This window comes from Mus pahari, chromosome 8 (genome assembly GCF_900095145.1).
Source record: "Mus pahari chromosome 8, PAHARI_EIJ_v1.1, whole genome shotgun sequence".
NCBI classification, from domain to species: domain Eukaryota; kingdom Metazoa; phylum Chordata; class Mammalia; order Rodentia; family Muridae; genus Mus; species Mus pahari.
The window spans coordinates 21,779,047-21,799,950 of NC_034597.1; the positions used below are offsets into that span (position 1 = coordinate 21,779,047).

Consider the following 20,904-nt stretch of genomic DNA (forward strand, 5'->3'; position numbering starts at 1 on the left):
CCCAGAGACATGTTCTGTTTGATAAATGAGTCTATGACAGTTCTGTGTGTGGAGACCAGACTCTAAAAGGCAGATTTGAATCAACTACGATTCTGGTCTATCATCACAGGAAACGCGTCTCCTCAGGCTGGGCTTCTGTGGTGAGGGACCATGCTTCATTACCTACTTCAGCAAGATGCCTCACTAATACTTGTCCTAGGTCACTTTTTTCCCAGTGTCAGGACCTTTAGTTGCTGTGTCTGTGGACAACTTAGAGTGACAGAGGTAACCTGGAACCCGTTTTTGATGCATATGCTTACCTATTACCTAATGATGCGGTGCCACCCAGAGTGTACTGCAAGATTGCCTTCTGAGCAACAGCGACCACAAAAGAAACAAAAGATGTGTTTCTTACCCACTTACAAGTAGACTGTAGTTGTAATAACCCAGTTAACTGCAGATATTAAGTTGATGTCATCTGTCTAGCACCTTGCAAGATACCGTGCCATATAAATTTAAAAACTATTATTTACTTTCAAAGAGTTCTATTGTTTGGTTGGTTGGTTTTTGTCCTTCAGTTCTCTCTGTTTTCTTGGTGAACTTTAAGTTTACAGAAATGTATTTGAGTTTTCAGTGACTTAAGTCTGTCTTCCACCGAAGGGTTAAGTTCCCCAATGCAGCTGCAATGAGAGCTCATGCCTGTAATTCCCAGCTCTCTAGAGGCTGAGATGAAAGGATTGTCCAAGGTTGAAGCCAGCCTGAAACCTACATAGCATGTGTCAGGCAAGCCAGGGTTGTGTAGCAAGACCACCTCCCCGGCCCTACACACACACACACACACACACACACACACACACACACACACACACCACATTCTTAATAAAGTAATGATACTTCATTCAGCCTGGAGCTATACATATGTAATTCTTAAACAGCTATAGAAGACTGGCAAACACTGATGATTTAAGGTCTGTAACTTAAAAAAGAGTTATCAATGGTAAATATGAAAGATTATTAGCCTTAATAGTATTGAAAATCTGATCTGTCAGATGGGATGATATTTTCCATGTTTTTCCTATGACAATATTTGCCTATTAATTAGAAAAAAATATGTGTTATAGATTTTCTCATCTCATTCCTAACCTTATTCTGGACTGGGGAAGTGGAGCAGTAGTTTTAGCCAAAAGAGTAGTGAGTATTTTCGTGCTTTTGTTAGACTTACAGTTTTTACTGGGAGGAGTTATCTAAATGAAGACAGCCTTTCCATTTCCCCCACTCGCCACCTTCTTCGTTTTAAGACGTTTTCTATAATCCCAGTTGAACAAAGTCATTTTCTGGTTTCCCAAGAACACCTGGATGTGTCCAGATTTCCTTCCTATCTGACACTTTTAAGCAGTAGCAGATCTGTGGTTTCTATAAAGCACTATGAAAATAATCATATTAGATAAAACCCAATCTGGAATTTATCCTACATACAGCTACAGTGTCATCTGTTACTCTTTACCCTTCCTAACAACAGTCAGTTCCTTGTAAATACAGCCATAGCCGCTAGGAAAAATGCAACTGTTTGACTCACCTGCAAAGGCCTGGGAGAAGTCCTCCGTTCTTTCCACCGCACGTACAACTCTGCCTTTGTATCGGGCATCAGCCTCTTGGGAGAGAACGTTTTTAATTAAAATTAGATCACTAGAAAATGTCGGAAGGTTCATTTCCACAGTGTTGAAAATACAGCCACCAAGCGGAAAGTTTTAGTGAAAAAATGTTGCAGTGTTGTAGTTCTGTCTTTCTCCTTGTCCTTTCTCAGTTCAAGGGCAAGTCAGAACAGTAGAGATGGTAGGTAGGTGGCTGTTGGCATTTGGAACAGATCTTCAGACTTAAAACACAGTGCAAGAAGTTTCCTTGCAAGATGAGTTTATAATTTATCAAGTCAAAAAATGTGAGTTCTACCTCCAGACTGAAAAAGGAATTTATAAACAATTAAAAAAGAGAGTCCAGCAGTTTGTTATGCTCGCCCGGCTCAGCACAGTGCTGCTCACAGCCTGAGAAAAGGGAGGTGGTCTCGCCCACCCGCCTGATGCAGGACTCTGTAATCAGAAAAAAGAAAGGACCTGTGGCAGCTGCATTAGCCTGGCCTCCAGGACCAAGATAAGGAAGGAGCCTCCTCACTCCTGCCACAGTTAGAGACTGGAGAGGTGAAACACCATGAGAGTACACAGGAGCAGACGGGAGCTGGCTGAGGCTGATCAGACAGTGGGAAAGTGTTGCTGTCTCATGTGCTGGCAGAACCACTCCAGACACCCTCTTACTAAGCTTTTGAATCCTTGAGATTTCAAAATATTCAGAAGGGATTATTTTTATTAAGATTCATACTGGCTTTTCCTCCCCTAAGGTATTTTTGTTGGGTAGAAGCAGCTTCTGTCTTTGTGTTCCAGTGTTATTTTCATTGTAAGTTAGATAATTACAGTTTAATAAATATTGCTAATTTTTTCTTTTGTGAAGTCATTAAAAAAAAGTATAGTCACATATCTAGATGATAGAAATATATCAACATGTATATAGATTTATGGTTGTATTTATATAAATGAAATTCATTACTGCTATAAAAGTTGAAGCACAAGGTAACCACTTGCCCAAGAACTAAGACCCTGTGGGATGAGAAGCATAAACCTCAAGACTGAGCTCTGCATGTTCAGTGCTGGGGGTCCAAGCAGCTCTCAGCTACAGAACAAGTCACTATTTCTATCCATGACCAGTTTTGTCTTTTGAGTTAAAGGAAAACAAAGGATAAGCATATGCTACCAACATATAAAAATTATATATTTGGTTCTTAAACATGCAGACCTCTGGGTTATCATCAGCATTATTATCATTATTATTATCCATTATTGTTGTTGTAAAGACTCATATATCCTAGACTGGTTTTGTGATTACTGATCTCAGCCAAATTCTGGGTAGGACATCACTCTTCGCACAATACTCATGAGGTCTCTTCTATCCTATAGGTATTTGTGCCTACAACTCCAATTTGGATGACCTAGTAATAAACTAGTAAGAAAATGTATGGGAAGCAGAAGTCAAGGGAGAAAGAGGCTTGTGTCTAAAACCATAGTTAGACCTATGTCCCAATCCTAACTGTGGATTCCTGGAAGTCCTAAACAGCAGTTTGGATCTAGAGTTGCCAAATGCCATTTCCTACTCTCTGTCTTCCCATCCAGTATGCTAAAATGGTAGACTGGTGGAACTTAAAGTAGATAGCTAGCAGGTGGTGGACATGCCCAGCATTGGGTCACACCCACAGTCATGCCTAGCTTACAGAGTGGCATTTGTAAGTCCCATGACTCAAGTCTTCTACTCGGTGTTCAGTAAGTAGATAACCCCACTTAGACTTTAGGATTGGGGCTCTTTCTCTGCCATGTTAGTGTGCATTGCTGTTCTGAGGTGACTGTCCTTTGGACCAAAACGGGTAAGCTGCTGGACCACTGTTGCCAGCCTTACTTGCAGATACAAAGCATCCTCTCGTCTGAGTGCTTGCAGCCTGCCAAGTATCTCTTGTTAGAATCAAAAGCCAGTCTGGCTTTGGCTCTGTACAGGGGCTGCCTGGTTTATTCCTCTCTGAAAGGAAATGATCTGTCAGCATGAAGACATTCATTTTCTTACTAGCTGGAGCAGACTACAGTTTATATAGCTGCAGTGTTCTCTTTCTGACTATTAAAGTGTATTTGACTATATTGAAAACCCATTTTCTTGTTTTTGCACCCTATTATAGGAAATTTTCATATCTTCAAGTCTCATTTATGTATATGTCTGTGTGTGTGCCTTTGTGAGTTTGTGTGTGTACATGTTCCTTTAGAAGTCAGAAGCTGTTGGAGCCCCTGGAGCTGGAGTTGCAGGCAGGTGTGAAGATCTTAGGAACGGAGTGCAGGTCCTCTGCAAGGCAGTGTCTTTATCCCAGAGTCAGTCTCTCCAGCCTTGCTTTATAACTGTACAACTATTTCCACTTTGGGGGTTGGTTGGTTCTTGTTTTCACAGTACTAGGAAGTGAACTCAGAAAATCAATCCCATCAAAAATATCCGTCTCTGTCTCTCTCTTCTTTTCCCTCTCTTCCCCTCTTTCCACTTCCCCATGCTAGGCAAGTGCTGTATCACTGAGCTCCATCTCCAGCCCAGAAATTCATAGTTCTTTTCCTTTTCTTAATTCCTCCATGTTGTTTTCCGTGTGTACTGGGGAGAGGGGGCAGGGGAGGATCGTGTAGGAAATATGGCAGTCAGCAATCGAAAGCATCCCATGTGAATCAGGGATTGATCAGCATTGGGTCATTAGGCTTGGGGACAAGTGCCCTTACCTCCTGGGCCATCTCTCTATCCCTCAGAAGTTTATAACTCTTAACACTGCCACCAGAAGTCCTCCTTTTCTTCTTGTCTCTGTATGAAGAAAAGTACCAGCCTCCTTAGATCCTTTGAGAAAATAGGTCAGGTATAAGTGATCGACAAGACAACAGGGACACAGGAGGGAGTCACAGAGGCTCTAGAACTCTGCAGGATCTGGACAGCCTCCATATTACTTGAATTCTCCTGATGTTGTATGTACAGCTTAAATAAAGCTGGATAAAATTAATTCCAAATTTATAGTAAGTAGCTTGGTCCTCATACAGGGCTTTGTTGAAAAATAGAACATTTTCCCATCAGCTCTTGTGTTTTTCTCAATTTTAGATAATATGAATGCTTTTAACAGGTTCGTTCTCTCTCTCTCTCTCTCTCTCTCTCTCTCTCTCTCTCTCTCTCTCTCTCTCTCTCTCTCTCTCTCTGTGTGTGTGTGTGTGTGTGTGTGTGTGTGTTTCCGTTTCCAAAGGAAAGAGCCCCCCAGTTGAAAAGTAGGAAATCATCACTTGATTGAGGATATTTTGCACTTGTTATTTTTCATGGAAGTACAATGTTATTTTATACTTCCTACCTTTTCAATAACTGCCATTATGCCTGACTGACTTAGGACTAGCAGTCAAAACTATGGTGGGTATCCACCAACTAGTTCCCTTTGATCTTGAGAAAGACCATTTGAGAAACAGGTACAAATCATTATTTGCTGTGGGAGAATAATGCCGTATTGCCAAAAGCCTGAATCTTTTGTGAGACAGTTAATCAGAGGAGATAATTTCAGAGGTCTCAGCACGACTTGTTGGCACCATGTTAAGGCCTTTGAGTGTACGTTCTCTTAAGAATACTTAACTTGGGTTTAGAGACAGGGTCCTCTGTGTCTCGGCTATCTGGCATACTTATCTGTTTTTCCTCACTAGTGGCAGTGACAGGCTTAGTGTCAGCTCCTGAGCTGTCTTGCCAGTTGCACACACTGCGCTTCTGATATGTTGGCAGACAGCACTGATTCTTGGATGCGTCTCTGAACCTCTCCAGGTCTGCTTCTGGCAGAATGAAGTCACGTGACTCTTATCCTTTGCCCATTAAGCTATCATTCTGGCCTCCTTATCTAGGTTTCTTCTGCAAACATGCCTTTGAAAGTGTTTGGTTCTTTCTTGGCAGTTTATTTTGATAATGGACAAGTATAGAAGCAAATGTCTTATTTCTAAATTACATGGGATTTTTTGAAAGAGGAAAGGTGACTTAGTGAAAATTTGCCTTAAACTGGCATCTCTGATGAAATTATTTTGGATTTCAATTTGAAATTCTTTCTAGTAGTTTAGTGTGGAATCCCTGGCTCTTTAACCCAGAAAGAGCTTTGTGTTACTCTCCATACCCGATGCATTCCATATTATAAGTACTTTGTCAGCACTGCCGCTCACATGATCGTGTCCAGGTGCAGATTGTCGTGTGTGGAAAGTGGAATCTTCTGTATCAGAGCTTTAGTGTTTTAGGTGTTCTGAGCCAAGCTTGGAAAGGGGGATATTTAAAGAAAGGCGATTGCCTATAATTGCCATATATGGACACTCTTGAAAGTCTTGGTGTAATCTACACTATGTTGGAGTGAGATTTAACTTCTAGACCCAGTAGTAGATATGGGAATCATTTTCTAACAAGGCACTTCTGTGTTCCTTCCATTGAGATGTCAGATTTGTTCATTTATGTTACGTAAAACATTTCAAGGTTCCTTGTTGATTGGAAACCCATGCAGTATTTTGAAATTCTGTGAATAGAATTTTAAAAACTGAGTCCCAGGCATGGGAAGCAACCTTCCATGTTCGGTACCATAAGAGTCTGTAGCTACCCAGGGTCTGAGTTAAAGGCAGTCTTAGTGTCATTGAGGTTTCCCATCCCAAAACATAGAAGACATTCTTGTTCCTGTTCTTCATTCATTAAAATGAAGCCATTTGCTTACTCTGTTTATTCTTATCTTAATTCACAGCAGTAACAGTAAAAAAATTCAGCTTAAAATCTTTAAAGAATTAAACAGCAGATTGTTAAACGATTTGACATGAAGTCTTGCAGAAGTGGTCTTAATTCAGTATGCATTAATTCAGTAATTTGCCATCAAAATAACTTTTATTAATTGATTGGCCTTATGAATTGATATATTCTTTTTTAAAGATTGATTTATTTTATTTATATGAGTACACTGTTGCTTTCTTCAGACACACCAGAAGAGGGCATCGGATCCCATTGCAGGTGGTTGTGAACCACTATGTGGTTGCTGGGAATTGAACTCAGATCCTCTGGAAGAGCAGCCAGTGCTCTTAACGGCTGAGCCATCTCTCCAGCCCCTAGATTGATACATTTCAATAATATTTTTACAAGTGTTATTTAATATTTGTTTAAAGGGGGATTTAAAAAAATCTTTATTAGAAATAAGATTTCTTTTTGTGGCCTAGGTTGGTTTCAGACTTGATCTTCCTGCCTTGGTCTCATGAATTAATTATTAGGCACAGGCCTTGATCACACCTAGCTTTTGATAAAAGGTTTCTAAGAAAAGAAAGTTTGGGACTGGAGAGATGGCTCGGCAGTTAAGAGCACTGAAGGCAGCCGGGCGTGGTGGCACACGCCTTTAATCCCAGCACTTGGGAGGCAGAGGCAGGCAGATTTCTGAGTTCGAGGCCAGCCTGGTCTACAGAGTGAGTTCCAGGACAGCCAGGGCTACACAGAGAAACCCTGTCTCGAAAAAAAAAAAAAAAAAAAGAGCACTGAAGGCTCTTCAAGAGATTGTGAGTTCAATTCCCAGCAACCACATGATGGCTCGCAACTGTCTGTAACAGATTCTGGTGTGTCTGAAGACAGCTACAATGTACTCATATACATTAAATAAAATCTTTAAAAGAAAAATTAAAAGAAAGTTTTAGGCTACCTTAGGGTAAGACCCTGTCTGGGAAAAAAAAAAAAAATTAACCACCACAACCACCCATTTCTAGTAATATACCATTTTTCTCTCATCATTACATGCGTGAGCAAAAGGAAATTTTTCATTGTCAAAAAAATAAAGTTTAGTAAAGCCAGGTATGATGACTCATGTACTCCTCAGGAAGTAGAGGCAGGAGGAACAGAAGTTTGACACAAAAACAAATGTAGTAAATAAAAATACAAAATACTATTTTTTGTGCTTATATTTATATTTTCTGAGTTCGTTGGCATGTGTGCGTGCCTTTTGCTCTCTGTGTAACTGAAAATGGCCTTGAATTCGTAAGCTTCCTGCCTCCACCAACCAGTGCTGGGACCACAGGCGTTCACTGTCATACTTGGTTTTATGTAGTGTTGGGGACCAAACCTAGGATTTTTCCGAATACTGGACTAGGCAGGCCAAGCACTCCCCAAGCTGAGCTACAACCCTGCAGCTTCTTGTTTCTTTGAAGCATGGTCTTGCTGGTGTAGTTCAGTCTGGCCCCAAATTTGTGATCCCCCTCACTTTAGCCTCTCAAGCGCCAGGATTAATTATGCACACTGCCATTCCCAGCTTCATGCTATCCTTTTCCTTTGCAGTTTTAATGTAGCTTTTTTTTTCTTTGTATTTCTCTGTCTTTAGGAGTAATTGAAATTCACTACTTTGTCTGGGCAGTGGTAATGAACACCTTTAGTCACAGCACTCAGGAGGCAAAGGCCAGTGGATCTCTGAGTTCAAGATGAGCTTGGTCTACAGAGTGAGTTTCAGAATAGTCAGGGCCACACAGAGAAACCCTATCACTACTTTTATTGCATTAAAAAGCTTTATGGTGCTAGCAAGATGACTCAGCATGAAAAGTTGCTCACTGCCAAGCCTAGTGGCCCGAGCTGGGTCCCCAGAGCCCACATGTAGAAGTAGAGAACCAACTCCCTGCTAAGTTGTCCTTTGACCTCTATATGCATGCTTTGACATGGACATAAATAAGTATAAATATACACATGTATATAATTTAGTTTTAAGTTAACTTTTAATGCAATGAGATCTAGGTACAAGGTGTGGGTGGCAAGGCAGATGCTCTAAGAATGTTCTGGTCCTAAAATTATTTTTTCCTCTGGTTTATTAATAAGCCATGTAGTTGTCCTCTTAGACTCCTGTTTGCCAACCACAAGAATGCATAACAATCTGAACAGTCCAGCAAATGATTCGTCTCGTATCGATAAGCACAACTGTAAAACCTGGAAATGTTACAAAGCGATGGAGAACTCTGAAGGCTAGACAGAGGAAGGTGGTGGGATGTGTGACAAACAGGCCAACCCAGCAGGAGGCTGTCTTTCACAGTCTTAACATGATGAAAGCCTGCCTAGCAACAGAAGGTAGCCCAGGTGGACTTGGCTTCCCATATATCACATGGGATTTGTGCCAACAGTGCTAAGGCAAGCCAACCAAACCTGGCAAGGATTGGAAGCTCTGCTGATAAGAAGTGACCACCAGGGAGGTGCTCTCCCTCCCTCCAGGAAGAAGTCAGGATGGGAATGGCAAGAGGGGTTTATGTCTTCAGTCTGGCCTAGGTGATAGTTTTTTGTTGTTTTTGGTTTTGTTTTTTAATTTAATGATAGTTTTTATTTTAAGAAACCTCGGGAGCCACGGTAAATGCCTGCCTTTCTATGTGGCTCTGACTGAGAACCTACTAAATTCCTACTCCAAGACATTAGAGACAGATAAGTGTGCTGGCACATGCCTATGATCCCAGCACTTGGGAAACAGAGGTAGGAGGATTAGAAGTTCAAGGCCACCCTGGGCTTTAAGAGACCTTATCTAAGGTTGAAGAAGAGGAGGAGGGGGGAGAGGATAGAAAATCAACTCATAGAATACAAAAGGGAGAAATTTGTAAAGATGAGAATACAAATCAAATTGGAAAAAGCTTGTTTTATGAAAAAAAATACAATTAAAATGTTTAACAATACTAAGGAGTGCAGACACAAGTTTAGAGTTGGGCTAGAGCCAAATGCGTGTAAGTTCTCAGAGGGGATCCTGAGTTCCTGGTAGCATAGGCTACAAAGTGAGGGCCAATCTCAAAAAACAAAAGCAGATTTGTCTCTATTAGGGGGAAAAGATGAGATATTACAAATCCCGCAACTGTTACGATACTTGAGATTTTTATGAACTTTACATTCATAAACTTTTGATGACTTTGAAGAAGTGGAATAACTCCTTAAAGTTCACAAACAACACACTAAACCAAGACAGACAGCATGAATACTGCTGACCCACATGAAAGAAATGTTATTTGTAACTTACAGGTTCCTGAAAAAAAAACCAGGCACAATTTATCTTACTAGGGAATTCAAAAGAATTACTACTAATGTTAGTCTCTTCAGAGAGTAGGAAACAAAGGAATACTTCTTAAATGTTTCCTAAAGACCACTATTACCCTTTCTTAGTCGGGGTTTCTGTTCCTGCACAAACATCATGACCAAGAAGCAAGCTGGGGAGGAAAGGATTTATTCAGATTACACTTCTGCATTGCTGATCATCACCAAAGGAAGTCAGCACAGGAACTCACACAGGGCAGGAACTTGGAGGCCAGAGCCAGTGCAGAGGCCATGGATGAGTGCTGCTTACTGGCTTGCTCAGCTTACATTCTTACAGAATGCAGTACTACCAGCCCAGGGATGGCCCCACCCACAATGAGCCCTCCCACCCTTGATCACTAATTAAGAAAATGCCTTACAGCTGGATCTCATGGAGGAATTTTCCTCAAGGGAGGCTCCTTTACTCTGTGATAACTCCAGCTTGTGTCAAGTTGACACACAGAACCAATACACCCTAATATCAAAACAAAGACAAAACAAGAAAACTAAAAATAAGAAAAGTCTGGTTTTTTATGAACATAGACTCAATAGCTCTCTATTAAATTCAAATATACCAAGTGCCTTAATACATTAAAAAAAGTATTAAGTGCCCAGGAGGCATATGCCAGATATGGAAAGTTGACTCTGTTGAAAGTCAGTGAATGGAGACTTCCAAGTCAGTAAGCTAAAGAAGTAAACAGCATATGGATTTTGTTACTGTTTTGGTTTTGAGGCTGGGCCTGGCACAAGATAGGCAAGTGTTCCAGAGTTCAGCAGTGTACCCAACCCTCATGATTACAAGATCGTTCCTCAAATCCATTGTCCATTCTTGATAAAACTGCAGACTAGCAATAGAAGTGAAGCAGTACCGTGCTGAAGCATGCCTACAGAAACATCCAGCTAATAACTAGTGCTTGTCATAGAGGACTGAATGTGTTTCCTCTGAGATGACAGACGGTCGCTGGCACTGGGACTACTGTGATGAGTCGAGAGAAAAATACTACATATAGGACTCAATCTGTCCCTAATCAAGTAATGTCATTGTACATATACAACTCTTAGAGCTGACAGAGGATTTTGGTAAAGTCTTATGATATAAGAGCAAGACAAAAAAAATCAGTTGTAGGGCAGGGGATTGTGTGCAGTTAGAATGCAAGGCTTTTCATGTAGTCCTCGTACCACAGAAAACACATCAAATTTATTGCAATTTTATGTACTAACAACATGGTGGAAACAAAACAATGCCATAATCTGAGTTTAGTGACACACACTTGCAGAGGAAGGAGGATCAAGAGTTTGAGGTCAGCCTAAGCTACATCGGAAGAGTATCTCAAAAACACCGGAACAACAGCAAAACCCTACTCGGTAAATAGATAGATAAAACTTCCCCATTTAGGAATTAGGCTTTAACATACATTTTTACATGAAAAGTTCTAGAAAATGAAACCGTCTTTGTGTTAGTTTGAAAGACAGTGACCACCATAGACTCACAGGAAGGGGTACTTTGGGGGTCTGGCCTTACTTGAGTAGATAAGGCTTTGCTGGAGGAGATGTCTCACTGGAGGAGGGCTTTGAAGTCTCAGATGCTCAAGCCAAGGCCAGTGGCTTACGGTATCTTTCTGCTGCCCACCAATCAAATGTAGAACTTTCAGCTCCTCCTCCAACACCTGCATGCTGCCATGCTTCTGGCCATGATGAAAATGGACTGAACCTCTGAACTATCCCTAGCTTACAAGCCAGCCCCAGTTAAAATTTTTTATAAGAGTTCCCTTGGTAATGGTGTCTCTTCACAGCAAAAGAACACTGACTATGACTGTCTTAAAGTACACGGCAACTCTACTCATTATTAAGGCTTATAACTATTCTAATGAAGACATTGCAGGAATAGACAAATAAACAACATGAAAACATCCAGAAACAGATAGAAACAAAAAAGCCCCACTGCTATTTACAGAGAGAGTCGGGCTTCCTGGCTAGACGGAGGCTGTTCTGTCTAAGAAGAAGGGAAAACAGAACAGAACAGGCGCATTAGGTGGTGTGATGGTTAGTGCTTTGTCAGCCTGACAGGATCTGGTGTTACCCAGGAGACAAGCCTCTGAACAGGCCCATGAAGAAGAGTTCATCTAAATTGGGTTCATTGCTGTGGAAAGACTTGCTCTAACTTCCAGACCAAGTAGCGCCACAGTAGCACACAGTATTCTGGCTTCCTGGCTGTAGGCGGAGCGAGCCCAGCTCCTCCAGCTCCTCCAGCTCCTGGCCCAGTGACTTACCTCCAGCTGACAGACTGTATCCCTTGTCGTGCATCACAGCACTCTGCTTTGTTAATTTTCACTTTCGTCTTCAGTATTGCTGCACACCATATCCAAAAAACGGCTGTAATGGCTAATTTATATATTGTCATCTTTTATAGTAAAAGTGGTTTATCTTGCAACAATAATTTTTAAGTCTTCAATTATGTGAAATGCCATAATAGGGTATGAAAAGGTGACAAAAGAAGTGTGATGGGTGACGGCAATCAGTTGACAGCATGCGCAGTTACTTCGAAACTCTCTAAAAGCTTTGTCATTAGAGTTTAATTTTATTCTATTTAAGATTCAAGAAACTCATAAATTCTGCTTTTTGCCTAGCCAGTGAACTTGGTTTTCAGTAATCAAGACATTGGTTTTATTTTCTTGCTAGTTTGGAATTACCATTCATAGTGATTGAATCAGCAGTCTTTCTTGATAATATGCATGTAATAATGTATTTGATATTTAGTGACAGATTATGATGTTTAAAACTCTGTGTGTGCGTGTGTCTGGGGAGGGAGTCTGTGTGTGTCTATGGGTTTTTTTGGGTTTTTTGTTATTGGTGATGGTTTTTTTGTTTTGTTTTGTTTGGGGGGGTTCACTGGCGGTGACCCCAGCACCACTGAGTTCTATATATCACCAACAGATTTTTTTTAATTTTATTTTGTGACAGCCTTGTTTAGTTGCCTAGGCTGGCCCTAAACTAGGAATCCTCCTCCCTCAGCCTCCAGAGTAGCTGGGATTATAGGCGTATATTACTAAGCCTCACTTGGTTTTTGTTATTAACATCTTGAGTCTTGCCTGTCCTGATTCTAAGAACTTTGGGGAAAGGCTGTGTGTTTTGTTTTATTCCTTTTTTCTTTCTTTCTTTCTTTCTTTAGAGGGATTACTAATAATTTGAGGGTCTGATGGTGAATTACATTGTGCATGTACTCATACTTGAAAACCTTATGCTTATCTCTTTTTTCCTTTGTTTTTCAAGTGTCAATATACAGTATCTGGTTTTATGACAAGAATGACTGTCATCGCATAGCAAAACTCATGGCTGAGTAAGTATTTATATTATTCCATAGATTAATGAGCGATGAGACATTACTTTAATCCCAGCTTCTCTTCAGTACTAATATCTCCTAGTTAATGCATTTTTATTACCAAAAGTTAGATAAAGGCAAATTTTATTTTTCTAAAATTACCTGTAATCAGTCCTATTGGTTCCAATGTATTTATAATCTTTGTGTGTATACATTAGAATGATGTGAGTGATTGTTACTTACAAATGTAAGAATATTTGTTTAATGATTTAATGTCAACAGCATCTTTTTAAATTATTAGATTTTCCTTTGTAGCACCTATCCACTGTATCCAGTCCTACAGAGAGTTCAGTTTAACAAGTCCAGCTGCCAGATTGCCTGGCAGAGAATATGAGATGCATCAGGACGTAGCCTGACTGCCATATACAGTGATATACTAATCTCTACTGGGATGGGTGGTGCTGCTTGGTAGTTTGATGCAGATTACACATCCTTTAGATGAACCTGGTTTGAGCACAGCCTGAAGATAGTTAAGACTCACAATCTTGAACTCTGGAAAATAATTTCCATTGAATTCGTGATCTAAAGAATGGCTTTTTACTCTGTGCTAGCCTGTAGAAGTTAGCTCTTGAGTGACCATAATGCAAGATTGCCCATCTGAATTCTGGGAGCCCAAGACACCGTAGTGCTAGGTGCAAAATGTGCTGTGAGCAGTCTGTTCTGGTGTATGTTGGCTTCCTCTTTAGTTTTTGCTCTAATCTGCAATGAACTCTTTACTCTCCTGCCAAGTCAAAATTCTGTTACTCTCTTCAAGGTTTGTACCTATGTGTTTGGAGGAAAATAGTCTTAATTCCTTTAAGTTTTAGTTAATCATGCTGAAAGTATAATAGTTTACTCAGTAGCCTCAATTCTAGGTATGCTTACACATACAAAGGCCAAGTTATAGCCCAGGTCGGCTGGCGTGTCCTGACTGTTCATCTCCTTGCTGTTCTGTCATCTACTCTGGCTGTGTGAGCCTGCATGGCAGACGAGGTGTGTTTGCTGCGCCTCCAGGGCTTTGCTGCCTGGAAGCTGACAGTCAGTCTTACAGGAGAGAGGGTTGGCTTTGTAAAGTTACACTGCTTCTCAACAATGATGTTATTTAGTTTAGGAAGGTAAAGATTTGTCCTGCTCATGGTTGTAGGTGTGGTGTAGCTAGAGGTAGTGCAGGAGAATGGGCTGACATCTACAAAATACATCTTGCTGTATTTTGGAGTGGCAAACGAACATCACACAAGAGGACAAACTTGCTGTCTCTGAGAGTCTGTCAGTGCCATCCTGGGCCACCTGCCTTATGACCTCAAGCAAGGCATTCATTTGATACTTGCTTTTATTGTTCTGTTTCGATTTGAAAGTGGCAGGTGCTCAGAAGACAAGTATTTAAACTTAGGAATGTATCAATAGATTAGATACATTCTGCCAGGTTAGAGCTTGTAGGCCTGAGTGGAGAATCTGTCTGTGTGAACCCTGACAACTACTGAGGGAAAATTGTGTTTTCTGGGGGTTTTGATGGCACTCCAGATACTAACCTGCAGTGGTTATTGGCTGAAGAATGAAGGTTCATCTGAACAGGCTGTACTAATCCCCAAAGTAGATATAGAAGTAGAAATGGGAAGCAAAGGAAATTACTGAAAGTGATGACAGATGTCTGTAATCCCGGTGCTAAGGTGAAAGGATTGTGAGTTCAAGTTCAGCCTGGATGACATAGCACATGTCAACTATATAAGAAGGGAGGGTCCTTTCGGAATAAGCCCTGTGCTCCTGAATTGTTGGGTTAGCTGCCTGTCATCATTGCATATCATTTCTCAGTTAACGAAATTACCAAGTGAGCCTTGTATCCATAACATCTCATGGCAGGAAGGACCTGTTGTTCATTGTAGTTTGTAACTGAAATCTGAATGCATTTTTAAAAATTAGCTGCATTATTAAAATCTACACAGGAAATAAAATACCCATGTGGTCTCCATCCAGCTTTTAGTTCCTAACATTTCCTAGAATTGCTCAATTACTTCAAACCTTTTCTATGGTAAGGAACAAGGATGTTATTTAAAAATGTATGCCTGTAAAAAGAGCTAAAGATCCCCACCCAGCCAGGGACTTTCTTAACTTGAGACTTTGCCTTGTAGGATTTAAAGTGTAGAATTAAATAACGCCAATAAAAATAGAGTGCATACCCCTAAACACCCTGAGTTTGGTCACATATTTAGTTCAGAGCCTTCTGTCTGATTAGAGATTCATCCATATTCATTTGCAGGCTGGTCACAATCTGCTGTTCAGTCTTCCACGTCTTAGTGATGTTTGTGTACCACTTAGTTCTACTGGGGTTGAGTTGCTTGTAGGAGAAAAGGAGACATTTGAATGCATTTCTTAACATTCCTACTTCTACTACCTCCAGAAAAAGATTCTGTTTTTTCTTTCTAAAGGTAAGGGACTTTGCTGTTGTGAATGGGATGGTGATACGATTAAGTTGTGTGTGTCTGGAATGAAGTAACTGAGGCAGGCTCTTTATCTGTTGCAAGGACAGTGTCATGTGACACTCTTACTTTATCCTTGGAAAGTGGACAAAAGAGCACTTGGGACCAGTTGTGTAGAGTGACCTTTCTGAAGCCTGTTCTCCTCTTACAGTGTGGTAGAAGAGGAGACACGGCGGTCCCAGCAGGCTGCTCGAGATAAACAGAGTCCCAGCCAAGCCAATGGCTGCAGCGACCAGAGGCCCATAGATATCCTGGAGATGCTGAGCAGAGCCAAGGATGAGTATGAGAGGGTAAGTCTCTGGTGCTGACCAGGGAACAATGAACGAGGGGGCAGGCCTACTGGTGTCTTAGACTGGAATGTCGCTCCAGTGCAGGCTGCAGCCACTAGTTTAGAAAAGAGCAGTCTGTGATTTCATATGCCTACCTCAGAGGACTTGGTTAGGAAGGAAATGTGACCATGCTTGTGTTGTTCCTATAGCATTGTAGAATTACTGTGGGAGAAAGTGGTCTTGGCGGGTGGAGTTGGCCTCAATGCGTGTCTCAGGGAAACCCTCAGCTCCCCTTCATCCCTGCCTGCATGGTCAAGTGCCACATGGCCTGGAGAATTTATATAGGTTCTGAAAAATAGTCTGGTAGTTTGTATCCCATACTAGTAAATGGTACATTTGTGTTCTATAATTGAGCTTTTCTTTTTCCTGTTTTGGGGGAGAGTGGTTTGGGGAATATTTTGTTTCTTGATTGTTTTGGGGGTTTTGAGATCCACTGTTTTTGAGTCTTACTGTGTGGTCCTGACTGGCTTGGACTTTTTTTGTAAACCAGGCTGGTCTTGAACTCAGAGAACTCCATCTGCCTCTGCCTTGGAGTGCTAGGATTAAAGGTATGTGCCACCATGCCTGGGCATCTCTTGAGTTTGCATTGGATTTTATGTTGACTGATAAGATTTCCTCCTAAATTATAATGAAAATGGCAGTTGTGGAACATGAGCTAATTTATTCAGCTCATACTTACAAATTGTTCACTCTGCCAAACAGGACATTTGTTTTCTTTTCTGTTGCTGTGGTAATGGAGTGTGTGATTTGCTTGCTGTTTGTTTGTAGTCGGGGTCTTAGAGGCCTCAGTGGCCTTGAAGCCCTGATTTTCCTGCCTGTGCCTCCTGAGAACTAGGATGGCAGACACTCAGAGCCAGCCTTGCAAGCAAGGAACACTTGTTGACAGTGTCTCAATCCTGGCTGCTGGGGAAGTGTCCTGGCATTTCTCATACCATCAAGCCCTGCACTCCCTGGAGGAAGCCTCAGTTCCCTGCTGTTTGTGCCCAGTTCCAGCTCCTCACCTCCCACTGCTAACTTAGTGCTTTCCTTAGTGATAGGTCATCTCCACTCTGCAAATCTTCATGAAGCAGGGTGCAGAAAGGGACCATCGAAAATCGTGATCCTGAGCTGGCCATGACTGTAGATCATACCAATGATCTCAACATAGGACACCAGGGCAGGAGTGCTGGGAATTTGAGGGCAGCCTGGGCTACAGAGTGGGACCACCTCAGAAAAATAAAAATCTTTCAGTGGGTAAAAATCACTTGCCACGTAAGTCTCTGGACCCCACAGTGAAAGGACAGGACAGATTTCCAGAAGTTGTCCTTAGACTTCCACATACTCTTCCATGGCATGTATGAAGCCACATGTTATATATACACATACACAACCACAACAAATAGAAATAGAATAATAAAAATTTGAAAAATAAATCCTGTTTCCACTGAGATAATGGTTGATACCTGTAACCTCAGCACTTAGGAGACAGGCAGAATGACTTCCTAAGCCTGCCTCTCCCTCCCTCCCCCGCAAGAAAGAGTATTCAGGTTGGCTAAAAGAATTTAATAAATGCTGTGAGGTATCTGCTTCCCCTCTTCTTCCCTCTCCCCCTTTCTCTACCCTCCTCTCCTCCAGCAGTCTTGGGCCTCTGTGGTATGGAGACACCGTGGTCTCACATAGCATGAGCTTCACTACTGAAGCATTTCATATACTGCCTTTAATGTCTCCAGAATCTAGAATTCAGGGAACAGAGTTTGGCACAAGTGTTCTGGAGCTAAGTTTTCCCTTTAAAAAGCATTCTCACCTTCTCGTGGGGAAATATAGTTTAGGGCCCATGAGAGGTTTCACATTGCACTAAATTCCTCAGTAGCTCGTAGATAAAAAGGAACAGTTTCTTTATCTATAGAAATTAAATAGTGGTGGCTGGTGAGAGAATTCAGCAGTTCAGAATACTTAAGGAGGATCCAAGGTTACTTTCAGTGCCCCTGTGGTGACTTACCCTGTTAGTAAGTTCCAGTTCCAGGAACTATAACTCCCTCTTCTAGCCTCTGGGCACCAAGAGTGCAGACTACATACATACATACATACAGTCAGTCAGTCAGTCAGTCAGAATATTCAGACACATATAAACTAATCTTGGGGCAGGGGAGATTGAGGGCTGGAAAGATGACGCAGCAGTTAAGAGCACTTGTTGCTCTTGCAGAGGACCCAGGTTCAATTCCCAGCTCCCACCTAGTAGTTCACAACCATCCTTAATATCAGTTCCAGGGTATCTGATGACCTCTTCTGACCTCCATGGTCACAAGGTATGCATACAGCGTACATACATACATGCAGACAAAATGGTCATGTAAAATAAATCTGAGCCATGCGTGGTGGCTCACGCCTTTAATCCCAGCACTCAGGAGGCAGAGGCAGGCAGATTTCTGACTTCAAGGCCAGCCTGGTCTACAGAGTGAGTTTCAGGACAGCCAGAGCTTCACAGAGAAACCCTGTCTCAAAAAACAAAAACAAAAAAAAAAACAAAATCTGAAAGCATATATTTCTAAAGAAACTAAATGCTGGAAAAACAGTCATCTATAATCATAATTTTTAAAATAAAAAATAAAAATCAAGGAGTTTATTTTGTTGTTGTTTGGTTTGGTTTAAAGGCTAATTTACTTTCCATAATCCCTTCTCAAAAATACCTTGTGCTATTTCTCATTGCCTCTCTGTGTTCACTTGGGTACTGATGGTCACTAACTTGAGTGATGATTTGATCAAAATACCCATGAGACAGGAACTAAATACTGCTCAGTGGAACCAGTTCTGCAAGGAATGGCCTTGGCTTCTCTGTCTGAGAAGCAAAAAATACAAAAGGAAAGAAAACTTTTTTTCTTTTAACACTTTCCATGTGTATCTACCCCTGTACCAACCCTTAGACACTAGATCTTTAGTGTCAAGTAGGCAGTCTATAAAAATCTCATAAGGTTTTTCAATCACTGTAAAAGCAGTTAGTACAGACAGCATCTTCTATTGTAAAGAACATTCTAGGGGCTGGCAAGATGACTCAGCAGGTAAGAGTAATGACTGCTCTTCCAAAGGTCCTGAGTTCAAATCCCAGCAACCACATGGTGTCTCACAACCATCCGTAATGAGATCTGCTGCCCTCTTCTAGAATGTCTGAAGACAGCCACAGCGTACTTATGTATAATAATAAATAAATCTTTAAAAAAAAATCTAGAATATATAAGGTGTTATCCAAGGTTAGATTCAAATGAAATGTTTGAAGATTTGTTAAATCTTTAACATTTTGCTTATAGGGCTTTCTTTTTGTCTTTAAAAACTATAAGCAGGGCTTCTTTATAAATAAAAGTTTGCTTTCTGCCTTGTCTGCCTGGTTTACCAAATGGAGCTGATATTAGAAGTAACTCTGGGCCCACATGGTCGTGTTTGGAAGGAGTCTCCCCAGCAGCATGTAGATAGTCCCTCTGTTTCTTTTTGGCAGACTTGGGAAACTGCCAGCCAAGGGAAGGGAGGGTAAGCAGGCCTCAGATTTAATATCAATTCTAAATCCTCCCTGTTCGGTTTATATAAGATAGTCATCCTCCCCCTCTCTATCCTTCCCTCCCTCTATACCTCGTCCCCTCCCCTCCTCTCCCCTTCCCTCCCCTCCTGTCTCCTCTCTTCTTTTTTGTAGTCTCACTGTAATCCATGCTGGCCTCAAACAAATGATCCTCCTGGCTCAGCCTCCTGACTACTGAAATTACAGGCATACACTACCACACCCAGAACAGGTCCAGCATTTTTGCATAGTATTTATAAAAGACTGTTTGAAACTTACAGCTTTGTCAGTATTTTCTCTCTACAATCCCTGTAGTTTGTTTTTACCAACTTTTATATTTCACGTAATGAAAGATAGCCGAAACTACAGACCTTTACAGCTAGCCCAGTTCGCATTGTTTTTAGCCACAAGACGAACTCCTGGATTATGAACAGTATTTTTAATTGTTCTTCAAAATGTAGGAATATCATTATTTTTCCTTGTCAAGCAGTGTATAGTGCTATAGAAATTTTTATGTTCAATGATTAATAAACAAAAAGAAGAGAATGAAGTAATCCTGCCTGCTAGAAGTAGTTGTTGATAACACTTCGTTCCAAATGTGTATGGAGCTGGGCATGGTGGCGCACGCCTTTAATCTCAGCACTTGGGAGGCAGAGGCAGGCGGATTTCTTAGTTCCAGGACAGCCAGGGCTATACAGAGAAACCCTGTCTTGAAAAACCAAAAAAAAAAAAAAAAAAAAAAAAACCAAATGCGTATGGACATTCGTGTGTGTTAATTTTATTAGCTGCCCATTTATAATGTGTTCTTTACTACAGGTCTGCGTTTACATCAGCAATAACTGTTCATCTCACAGGAAGTGCTTGGGAGATTTCAGTTGATAAAACAGAAACAGGGTTTCGCTGTGGTGGTCCTAGGTGACCTGGGACTCACTTTGTGAACCAGGATGGCCTTGAACTTGCATGCCCAGTTACATAAATAATACCCTAGATTTCTCTTAATTCTTTCTCTTAATATCTTAGCACTACAGTCCTGAAGCTAAATCACTATATATCATACTAATCTCCTAAGATTAATTACTTCAAATGGAATTAGTAGATGAAAGATTTTTACTTAGGCTATCCTCAAGACACGTTATAGAGCCAAGGATGACCTTGAACTTTGAGTTCCCAAGTGCTAAAATTTTAGGCATGTACCACCATGCCCAGCTTATATAATGCTAGGAATTAAGCCTCCTTAAAGATTTTGCCAAATATTATAAAAATTACCCTCCAAATTTGTATGTGATTATACATAACTCCTAATCTTACAGCTGACTGCCATCATTAACATGCAGAAGATAAACCTTCAAAAAGGCCCTGTACAAGTGCCAGCACTGCCCCAAATGCTTCAGAACTGTTAGCAAGGTGTCCATAGTCACAATGCTCATCTCACAAGTTCTATTTAAGGATTGCAGAGTCCAGTAACTCAAGAGTCACTTGGGCCATAGTGGAACTGAGACCTGTCACTGCCTTCCCCCAGGTGGAAGGGTTGTTGGAATACAGCCCCAGCCCGTGGTCACCAGGTGACATGCTGAG

General features: G+C 41.2%; 1 protein-coding gene across 3 annotated transcripts in view; it reads left to right on the forward strand.

The window, feature by feature from the left end:
* The window catches only part of Dcp1a (decapping mRNA 1A), a 47,055-nt gene that overhangs the window by 10,187 nt on the left and 15,964 nt on the right, over positions 1-20,904 (forward strand). For all 3 annotated transcript variants that reach the window (XM_021204131.1, XM_029541353.1, XM_021204132.2), the window contains exons 4-5: positions 12,916-12,982; positions 15,629-15,767. In XM_021204131.1, coding sequence (XP_021059790.1) covers positions 12,916-12,982; positions 15,629-15,767 — 206 coding nt within the window. The remainder of the gene's footprint in view (positions 1-12,915; positions 12,983-15,628; positions 15,768-20,904) is intronic.